Source organism: Neodiprion pinetum, chromosome 4, assembly GCF_021155775.2.
Source record: "Neodiprion pinetum isolate iyNeoPine1 chromosome 4, iyNeoPine1.2, whole genome shotgun sequence".
Classification (NCBI taxonomy): Eukaryota; Metazoa; Arthropoda; class Insecta; order Hymenoptera; family Diprionidae; genus Neodiprion; species Neodiprion pinetum.
The window spans coordinates 23944734-23956320 of record NC_060235.2 but is presented as its reverse complement, the minus strand read 5'-3'; the positions used below and the strand labels follow the sequence as shown (position 1 = coordinate 23956320).

The window sequence follows — 11587 nt, the reverse complement described above, 5'->3', positions numbered from 1 at the left end:
GCAAGCGAAGCAAACTTTTCGCATAAACGTAGACAAAGCTGACACCCACATCTATGAAGTTAGAATAAAATAAGGTAGTGAATTTGAAACATCAAAACGTACAAATATCATTAAAGAGCTATTCTACGTATGTCATACATTATTTCACTTCGAGAATTACAGGTTAAACACTGTTCAGCAAGGTCCTTATGTACGTTGCAAAAGTTTCGCGTGTCCAGCTATCAGCTCCAACGGCTAGTTTTTCATTCACATTATTTAGAACGTATACCTACCCCATGTACATTCAAAGAGAATAGTCTCCGCCCCACGGTCTTACATCACTCTCTTAATCGTACGTCAGAGAGAGAACCACCGCGGGACTAGCTCTGTCCTTTGGTCTCTGCTGCAGCTGATTCGTCACGTGACTGATCAGCGTTCTCCATTCGAATGTCATATTTTTTCAGTGGCAAACGTGCCTTGCCTGGTTGAGTCAGGCGTGATGCGAGGAAATGAAACCATAGGATCACTGATATACTACACGAAGGTTATCTTCTTTTTACCGCGTATGAATGTTGAATCACGCGGTGAAGTCCCTGCAATGACGCAATATGCTTTTGTCGGGGTTAGAGACTCGCACATTGCGTAGTTTCTTCTGTTTCCCTGTCAATCGCAAGCTGTATAACAGAACAGGTGTATAGATCGTGTGCTGTCAAATGAAGTGTCACCCACGTGATTTTTGAACAAATGTTGAACGTCGCTGTCAATAATGTGCCGCTTTACTGTTGTCGTAATTTCTTAATTTTTAAACTGGCAGAAATCGATCTCTAAAGAAAACCATGGAGCAAGACGAACCAACGGTCTCGAACGTAACCATAAACGATAGTGTTGACTTTTCGTCCGACGACTTTGATAAACTTTTAAAACCGCCTAGGAATAATTTTCATTCTTATTTAAACGAAGACGTCAGCGTCAGATTTCCGGTAAGAATCATGCAATTCTAATCCCTGCTGGCACGATTTTCATTCGCTTTTGTTTTCCACAGAGAACGAGGACCAACCATAATGCTACTTTATCCAGTGCCTCCGAATGCACAAATCACATGTCGTTTACAAGGCTTTCATCAGAGGCAATACTCCCTGGGGCTATGAACTACCTTTCGGCCAATTATGAGGTTACATAAAATTTTAATGTTTTCGTCTTATTCCTCACATTTCCATTAAACTATATTTTGTATTATTGTCAGTTAATCGTCATACCTAGCAACACGATCATGACTCAGCTAGAGTTGCGATAGTCATGCACTCTCACAGCGGAGGTTCGAATAAATTCAACCTGTATTATATTATCGCTAAGATTTTTAAGAATACTGCTACTCGCACGGATTCAAGAACAATGCTGCCTATGTTTTTCACCATTAGGAGTTTGCAATCATGAAACATCGCTATGTTCAAGTATTTTTTGAGTCACTAGCATGACAGGCAGCATGATTTCAGTACAGTGACTTTACCCTGTCGATAGATACAGCACATTTTAATTTGTTATATATCTGTACCATATGCATTATTCATCATTTCCTTGAAATGCCAGTAGAACGACCCATTTGTGATTTCCTTGAGGCCCTAAACTGTCGTCGTCTTTACTTAAATTATCATAGATTATACCTAAAGAAAGAGAGCAGTACATAGTCTGTAATGATTTTTAATTATTTTATAGGTATAAGTATGATATTAAAACTTTTCATTGTTCTTTCAGAGTCTTGATTATGACACCTGTGAAAATCAATTACTGTTGGATGAAGAAAGAAAAAAGGGATACAAATTTGTGGTCAAGAAAAATGTTGCACGATGGTTTATTTTCTTACTCATAGGAATTTTCACTGCTCTTATTGCATGCTTTGTCGACATATCTATTAGTGAGGCGTCAAAACTGAAGTATAACTCATTAAAAAAATGTATCCTTTATTGCAATATAGTAATAATCTACAAAATGTCCTGTAAGTGAGTCCTTCACACGATATCTTACTCTTGATCTTTCGTGTGTTCAAAAAATCAAATTACAAATCGTCCAGAACAGAATAAATCTTCTCAAATCATCAAGGCATTGATGCCAGGCTGCTTGTGTAATCATGGGATCATAGAGAGAATATCAGTGTTGTTGATGGGACGAGAATGCATGGGTTCTACTAATATATTCTATATTCTAATTTCCATTCACTGCATGATCTGGAAATCTATACCATTATATTTTAGGCAGTTCCATTTGCATTAAAAAATGAATAGAACACTCGTAAGTGCTACAAATTTATATTATCATTTTTAAAACTTATATATTGACCTTGACTGCATTACAAAGGTATTGATCAATGCATTTCTCAAAACTGTTTATGGTTGCCATATCTCCTCTGGCTAGTCATGAACTTAGTACCAGTTTTAATAGGCTCTATCTTAGTGGCATATGTCGAACCTGTAGCAGCCGGCAGTGGGATTCCACAAATTAAATGCTACTTGAACGGAGTTAAAGTGCCAAGGGTTGTCCGAATCAAAACGTTAGTTGTAAAAATGATCGGGGTCATTTGCACTGTGGTTGGTGGCCTAGCTGGAGGAAAGGTAAAGTATTTCAATCATATAAGTGAAGTAAATACAATTTTGAAATATAAAAAGAAGCCCAGAAAATTTCATAGGACACTAGAAAATTTTGAAAATTCTCAATCCTGCAATTTATCGCACTTTTTTTCAACTTACCTTTGGATTCACTGATATTATAATTTTTGCGAAATGTGATGTTTTCTTTGAATGCAAATAATTTTCTTGAATTTCACAGCATTTTCCAAATTACATCCTAGGCAATACCCTAAATCTATTAGAGTTTATATAAAATCAATTATCTTTAATACATCAGGATAATAATGCTTACATTTTATAGGAGGGACCAATGATACATTCTGGAGCGGTTGTGGCGGCAGGCATTTCGCAAGGCAAAAGTACAACTTTCAAAAAAGATTTTGGAATTTTTAAGTATTTCCGAGAGGATCATGAGAAACGAGATTTTGTATCAGGAGGTGCAGCATCAGGTGTATCTGCAGCGTTTGGAGCACCAATCGGTTTGTTTTTATCTATCAACCACTTAGAACTTCATTTTAGTATAACATAAAAAAATTGTTGTGATTAGACTCAGCTGTATTGTAAATTAAGCTTTCTCACTGTTACATGTACAAAACTTTAGATGTTGCATTCTTAACAAAAGTATCAGACCGTCTCATATATGTAGATTTATTTGATCAATCTTTTGACAAATCAATTTGCCAACCAAACATCTTATCATAAGCATGATCATTTACTAACACACTGCCTCACATGATAAAAGTCTATTTCCAATGAAGCTATGAAGCATGTTCTCCAATAATTGTACTACATTTCTGCTTTCTACAGTTGAAGTAACATACTTATTGTGTTCTCAGAATTAATTAATTAATTCTATTGTGTGTTACTGTAGGTGGGGTGTTGTTTAGTATCGAAGAAGGCACCAGTTTTTTTAAGCAAAGTTTGACCTGGAGAACTTTTTTCGCTAGCATGATAACAACTTTTACGATGAACATAATTCTTAGTGCATATCATGGACATCCAGGTGAACTATCCTATCCAGGATTGATAAACTTGGGAAAATTTGATGAAATACCGTATCAATTCTATGAAATACCATTGTTCATGATAATTGGAACATTGGGGGGAGTTCTTGGAGCACTTTGGAATCACGTCAATTACAAAATTTCATGCTTTCGGCTGCGGTTTATAAAAACGAATTGGATAAAAGTGCTCGAAGCCTTGTTTATAGCAGTTCTGAGTGCCACCCTTGGATTCCTGATGATTTATTTTATTGATGATTGCAAGAGTACAGAAGAGTTCTCTATGGATTTTCCTATTCAAATGTATTGTGAGGATGGAAAATACAGTGCAGTTGCTGCTCTCTGGTTTCAAACTCCTGAAAGTAGCGTTAACTCACTGTTTCATGATTCCAAAGGTAAGCAAGACACAGTCAATACTTCTTAAACCCGCTTTTAACAGTTTGTATTGCATTGCGTGTTATTCGGGAATATTAAATAATGTGGCTTCTCAGCTCTGAATCTCAAGTAAAGTATCAGGACTACAGAACGAAATATTGCTTCTGGGATATCCCAGATTTCAAAATTCAGACCTAAAACCTAAGCCAGACAAGAAATTGAAAATTTGAAATGCATACCAAGCCTATTACAAAGCCTGCATGCAGCTTGAAAATTGAACTTGAATAACCATGTACAACGATATTCTTAAAAAGTCTTACAAAAATAAGTAATAATATTACGCTCCAACTGTTCTGATTTTTATATTTTTACTTATACATTGATTTCAGGACATGTTTTAAAAATATTTACGCTGTTTGTGACAAAAAAAATATTGAACTTACCTGCCATACTATTATTCATCCCCCATACAAAATTGCTTTTGTACTTTATAATACTCCATTGAGTATTAGAGTACGACTACAATGTTGTTTTGGTTGTTATTAGATATCTGTTCACCATAATAATGATGGGGTAGCGGTCGACAAGTGAGATTGCGTCCAGGGGTCTCAAAAATCCTAGAGTTCTATTTGTGTCCTGTAAATTCTCATAATTTTAAAAAATAATAGTGTAACACGTATCGGGGAAAAAGAGGGACGATACCATTCAAGGCAACAATGGAAATTACAGAAACATAACTTTGATCTAAACGCAAAACCTTGTGATATTGTGAGAAATTATTCCAAATATCTGGAGAAAATAAAAATTTTGCGGTACTCCACACTATTGGATATTAGGAATTTTTTTATGCAAAACGAAACAATGTCAGCACTAATAAGGATTCAATATCAATATTGTCAATTTATCAAGTGGTTTTTTACTTTATTAATCGAAAGTATAACATCAAGTCCTATGCGAAGTTCAATTTTTCAGCCATACGATTTATAGTTTAAAATTGATCCATCACAGGTTCCCAAAATGATGAAACACTGGTTATCTTCGTAATCTTGTACTTTCTCTTGGCTGCTTGCACTTTCGGTCTTTCTATGTCGAGTGGTCTCTTCATCCCTTCACTTTTGATTGGCGCTGCCTGGGGTAGATTAGTTGGATCCGGCCTTTCCAAGTTGTGGCCCAACTGTGTAAGAAATTTCACATGATTATACTATACTCCGTATTTCAAACTGTCAAACTTCAACCACACCACTCTTTTTTTTTTTTAGGAAATCTTTGATCCAAGAAAATATGCATTATTAGGTGCAGCTGCTCAGCTTGGCGGTGTAGTTAGAATGACAATCAGCTTGACCGTAATTCTTATAGAGGCAACTGATGGAATATTCTTTGGTCTTCCACTTATTATTGTACTCTTAATGGCCAAATGGGTTGGTGATTTCTTCAATGAGGTATGTACTTGTTAAATTGTGAGGGTTGAATACTATGGCAATTGAGTCAATTTCTACTATCAATACTAGTAATTGTATAGTCAAACTGTTGATAACTGAGGTAATTGAAATTAGTGTGTGCAATATTGTTACTGATATGAAATAACTTTTCATGAATCATATTAAACATTGTCACCAACAATAGGAACAATTTAAATATTTATCTAACTTTCTCATTTGAAATAAGATCAACACAGTTTTGAATATTGTAATGAAACAGCTTATGAACACAGGGTATCTACGATATTCACATACAAATGACCGGAGTACCCATATTACCATGGGAACCACCACCGTTATCAAACAATATTTATGCAAGTGAAATAATGAGTCATCCTGTGGTTACACTGAAAACTGTTGAAAACGTCGGCCATATAGTCGAGCTTCTGAAATGTGTTTCATTTAACGGATTTCCTGTTGTTGACCCACCAACGAGTGATCAGGTATGAAAAAAATCTTTTAACTAAATTTTTAGATCTCAATAGTGAACTGAAAATAAGTAATTCTCTAAAATTCTGTTTACAAAATTGTACATTTGAAGAATCAATCAGTTCTCAGATTTTTTTATTCTTCCATATCGATACGTCTTAGGCAGTTTATGGTTTTAAGCTAAAAATGAAAGAAACTTTGCTTTTACATTAAACTGTAGAAAATTAATTTTTAGCTGTTTACTCATTTTTCACATCAAATAGGATAAACTATGCTTAGAGCATCAATATTAACAGAATAAGAATCTTTTGAAAAACATGGGTGCACTACATTTGTATTGCGGATAACCCAATGAAATCTTTAAAAACTGAAGAATCATTTGGTAAAAAAATGTAAATCCCCAAGGCCTAATGAGATAAAAAAGTAAAAAATAACCCATTTTAGATTAGCCCATAACACGATTTTTAATTCTCTTAACCACTCTTGACGAAATCCTTGGATACAAATAATTCGAGCGTGCCAACCACCAATAACTTCGTAGTGAAAGGTAAACATGTTCAGATACTTGAGAAATCTGTTCGGCAGTGGTTGTTACGATGATATGTCTGATTTCTATGAAACAAAATCATAGAATCTCAAGCACATAATTGACACTATTTATAAACAAGTCTGAAGCTACTTCATTTTATTATATGTATGATATTTAAATGTGTATTTCAGGAAGAAATAAATTCCTACGGGCGGTTCAGAGGCTTGATTTTGCGATCTCAGCTAATTGTTTTACTACAGAATAAAATATACAATGAATACAGTGAATATTGGGATGAATTTCTGAACATCGAAATGTTCAGAAGCGAGTATCCTCGATATTCTACTATTGACCATGTCAACGTTACTGCAGACGAAAAAACCTACAATATGGATTTACGACCCTTTATGAATCCATCGCCGTATACAGTTCAACATGTAAGAATATTTTACGATTCTCCGATCCTAATCGTTTTGCATGCATCAAGGTGTATGCTGCAAGTACATACACATGCACACAGTGATTCTGAACGGCTTTGTTTTGGACAAGTTGGTTCCGTTAACAATGGAAAATCGGCCTACAGCGTTTTTTTTTTTAACCATTTAGGTAAACTTTTCCAAACTCTAGAAAATAATAGCCGAACACTACATCTATATCCTGCATGACTTCAACCGATATCTCATCACTTCAGTTTTTAGTAGCCAACCTTCTTAAAAAAAACCTGATATCAACTTGTTTTCCAAATTAACGGACGATATACATGACAAGTTGTGTTTTCCATTATTTATTTACTTTTGCTACTAATTCTAAAATTGAGATTGATCATAAATTGATTGCATTTAATCATTTGCTGTTGTTTTTATTATAATTGTTTTTGTCACTTTGAACATTAGTTGATGCTTCTATTCTTATTTTTATAAATAATAGTTACTGCTTATGATAACTACACCACTGCGTATAATTTGGACTAAGAACTGTATCAAGTAAAATAGATAATAACAACAATGTCAGTCAACAAAACATTCCAAATAAATGTTATCATTTCAGTCTGCCACTTTACCACGGGTATTCAGGCTCTTCAGGGCCTTGGGACTGCGCCACCTACCAATAGTCAATGATACAAATGAGGTAAGCCTACATATTATGTATATTCTGTAATCGAACACTCAAAGTTCTTGAAATGCTTTGCGAAAAATTGTCCATATGTTGGTAATGCCACATGTAACTAAAAAACTATACTTGGCCAATCAAGAACCACTACATAACGGGTGTGTGCATGAAAACAATTCGATGACTGGCATTTAAAAGTAAATGCGGAAAACAGGTAACTTGGTTGAAAACATCATTGTTATTTATATAATTTATTATGTTGAATTGGACTAAATAAAATATCGAACAAATGAAAAATTATCGTGAGTGGTAATTTTGGATTAATCAAGAGTGCTCATGTAATGTGGTAATTGAATATCGAAATCATACGTTGGCGTGACTATGTATTTCAGGTGATTGGAATGGTGACCAGAAAGGACATCGCCCGATTTCGAATTTGGAGGCATCAGGGGCGAATGGGTTTAGATGAACTTTTAATATCAGATAAACTCTAATATTCTGACGAATATTATTGTGATACTGTTGTTCCACTATTCTGTTAAACTTTTAGATATGAGTTCGCACAAATTGAGTAGAAGGACCACATGTTTGTCAAAGGTTGCAGCCCACGAAACTCCATCATCTCAAACAATAGCTTGTTAATAAAGGACTATATATACCAGGCCCAAAAAACATTACATCGAAGCTAGCGGGCAGAGTTAGCTGAATGCACTACCATCGTTCACAATGCGGCAGTGAGGATTAACAATCAAAATTTCAGCAAATGTCTGGGAAAAATAAGACAATCATAAAATGATGTGTGTTAAACTCTATCACATTATCCTGTGTACCAAAAGTTCTGCATTTTTGGCTATTAACTCTACTCTGACTACTGGTTTCAGGTTTATCGAAGAAAACATGACAATTTTGTAGATTGCAGATTGGCAGGTAGATTTTCTGTAGCAAACACGATACTTTCATGTATGAGACCTTTCATCGTCAAGTTTAAGATACCTGAGAAATGTTTACCTGAATACACATGTGTTGAATTCTTCAGTTTAGTCGGATTCAGTGATCACTGATCACGAATTCAAATGGTTCCCTAGATTTTTTAGATTTTTTCACAGATGTGTACTGCGATAAATAGACATTAATGTTTTCCAATTTTCGCATACTAGTCTCGCATGTACGCGCCACGCGTGTCTTCTGCACATCGTCAAGAAAGAGCGCTTTTCTTGTTTGAAATTTAACCAATTTTGATACAGGCATACTTAATTGAAACATGAAACAGATTTTTTGACCGCAACAGGTAACATATCATCAATGCAAATCATACATACAAACTAAAACATAGACACAATTAGGAAATACTTTTTACAATAAGTCAAAAAAAATATACAACCATCATTATTGGTGATAGGGCTCTGGATACGAAGGTCAGAACTTAAGGGTAATATTAGAATAATATATAGAAAAGAGCAATCATTATAGCTTTATTATTTATTTGGATCTTCTACAACATTAATTATTGATAAATAATTCCCAGCCTAGCCAAGACCAAAGCTTAAAGAATAAGTGTACAGGTACAAGTACCAACAAGAGAAGAAAGTAGTATTCAAATGTAGTAACATACATTTTATCCACTTGTTTCACGTTGATAGTTTATTATCATATAACTTGTATATGTTATATTTTTTACAACTGCATCATACTGAAGTTTAGATACGGCATGCAATTATTATAGAAAGAATTGGTCGTAAGATGCGTAGTTGATATTATCTGTAAAAAAGAAAGGCACAACTTCCATGAAATGTTGCTTAGCCATTTAACTTTAAGTACTAAACGTAAATAAAGTTATATTTTCAATTATTAACCTCTAAGCTGGTCCTGTTTAACTTTAGATAACGAGGTTATCTGTAATTATGTTGATCTTTGAACAAACGCGCGGATCTTTTCCTTCCATCTCATTCTTCCCAATAGGTTTTAGAATATGTACCTCACAATAATACTGAGTTCCGATGTGATAAATTTCTAAAAAATGACAAAATCTAGTTATCTGAGAGTTCATAATGATGAAATTATGGCATAGTATTGCATTATTACATCTTTTTATACACCATGTGTTATTTGAAATCTCTTAGATCAACATTGATTAATCGAAAATTCACGTGAATATATATGTTTGAATTGAATATTTCTCGGTAAAATCAAGTATCAGACAAATAAGATTCTCACATCAATCTTTTGTAGTAAGTGAAATCGTTGAGAGTATTTTGATTTTTTAGGTAAGAATGAATACTGAAACAAAATTCAATACAAAATGTTGGTTTAATTTTGGAGTTTCATGATAGTTTGACGTATTGCCCACCCTGTTCAATACTTATAGAACTGGATTTAGACAGTGGTGCTTGAAAATTTTTTTATGTAAATGAAATTAATTTTGTGTAGAATCATATTTTTTGCCATTAATTTGGGTGAATAGAAATGTGAATCTTTCACGGCAAATCTGAAATCTCAATAAAAATGAACTGTTTGATAGTTAAATTCATTTTACAGACATTATTTAACAATGAGCTGTAATATCTACAGTCAACAATGCGGACAATTCGAGTCCGAGAATTTCCGCGGAAAATCAACACATTCCCTCTGTCATCAAGTATTTGAAAACGCGATTGACCATTCACATTTTATGCGCGTACGGCCGAGCACGCTGACAATGACTTCGTAGATATTTTCATGTAAATTTACCCATCAAACCGATTTCTTGAACCTTCAGTACGTAGATAGCAAGTTATCAGAAATAAATTACAATACTCGTGAACACCGTTAAATCATATTAAAAATCGTACGAAATGAACCTGAACTGGCATTACTTTATTCTGAAATTGTCAATTTCTACGCCAGAGATTCAGAAATAGATTGCCCTAAGGTAAATATCACGGGGTGCCGGTAACAAAACGGCGACTATCTCCTTCTAATCTTCAATAAACGCAGCCTATCGAGACCTTATAATTTTTTGCGAAACTGTACTAGTATAAAAAGTGTCGAGTCAAATCTTTACGGCCAGTGGAATGTCTTACGCATTCATCTGCAAATTAGGTTGGGAAATAATTACCAAATTCCGATGAAACTATTCGGGAAATGGGTGACAAGATTCCTACTTGCTGTAATTCCAATACGAGAAGATAATAGAATCACCTCTTGCGGTAATCGTACGTGACTTGATTTCGACTACATGGCCTATAGCTGTCGGCCATTGTTACGATAAACGATTAGCAGATCAGTTGCTATCGCTACCGTACGCACAGTCCCGAGAGGGCTACGCATGCGCTACGCATCACATAGAAGAACCGGTAGGGTTCAAAATTTTAAATAAAACCTAGAATTAATGAATACGAAGTTACGACTGCAATGAACAGATACTTGAAACGCAAAAAAGTACTTAAGACAATGCCAAAGAAGAAAAACCAAAGTTTGAAAGTGAAAAGTGTTAGGTCAACTATACAAAGTAGCGGCAGACCAACACCACGACCTTATGAAACTGAAGAAGAAGCAATAATTCGACGTTTTCACGATGCTCAGCGAATGGCAAGATTTCGAGCTAAACGAAAAAAAGCCCTGGAACAGAGGGAGATTCTAAAATCATCGGGACTTGCAAGGATGACTGTTGTATCGGAGACGAAGAAGAGAAACTTAATATTGCAACTAACTGAACCTTTTATCATGGTTTCTAATTCGAAAACAATTCAATCTATGTCTGCAAAAAGGCTTGAACAAAGTCCGACAATACATTTACCTTTAGTTCCTGACGAAAGCAAGTACTCCCAACTTCTGAGTGTTATCGAAGAACTTGGAAAGGACATTCGACTGACTTATGCTGGAAGCCGCACTTCTGTTGAACGACTCAAGGTGGGCATCGTACGTGCCAAATTACTAGTCAGAGATTGCCTATTAGAGACTGAAGTGAATTCTAAATTATAATAGGTCAAGACTATCAATTTAGAAAAGTATATACCATAGTCTCTGTTCCTAATTTGATACAAAACCTCTGAGCGTGGATTGAATTTATAATCATTAAACCATTAA

The 11587-nt window shown here is 34.7% G+C and overlaps 2 protein-coding genes across 3 annotated transcripts; one reads left to right on the top strand and one right to left on the bottom strand.

The window, feature by feature from the left end:
• The first annotated feature begins 420 nt into the window (after window positions 1-420).
• On the top strand, window positions 421-9374 carry ClC-b (chloride channel protein 7). 2 transcript variants are annotated; one of them, XM_046623323.1, is made up of 13 exons: window positions 421-523; window positions 794-959; window positions 1022-1150; window positions 1732-1930; window positions 2332-2585; window positions 2902-3079; window positions 3472-3996; window positions 4985-5154; window positions 5236-5415; window positions 5688-5897; window positions 6604-6849; window positions 7460-7540; window positions 7915-9374. In XM_046623323.1, the coding sequence occupies exons 2-13, from the start codon at window positions 816-818 to the stop codon at window positions 8014-8016; spliced, it is 2418 nt and encodes an 805-aa protein (XP_046479279.1). In that variant the 5' UTR covers window positions 421-523; window positions 794-815; the 3' UTR covers window positions 8017-9374. The 2 variants fall into 2 exon arrangements, with proteins under 2 accessions (XP_046479279.1, XP_046479280.1); XM_046623324.2 differs by lacking the exons at window positions 421-523; window positions 6604-6849; window positions 7460-7540; window positions 7915-9374 and adding an exon at window positions 6328-6541 and having other exon boundaries at window positions 540-959.
• Window positions 8809-9136, bottom strand: LOC124217540 (phosphatidylinositol N-acetylglucosaminyltransferase subunit Y). The gene has a single exon (XM_046623327.1). It carries the CDS (start codon window positions 9134-9136, stop codon window positions 9023-9025), a length of 114 nt encoding a protein of 37 aa, XP_046479283.1. The 3' UTR covers window positions 8809-9022.
• Window positions 9375-11587: the final 2213 nt, after the last annotated feature.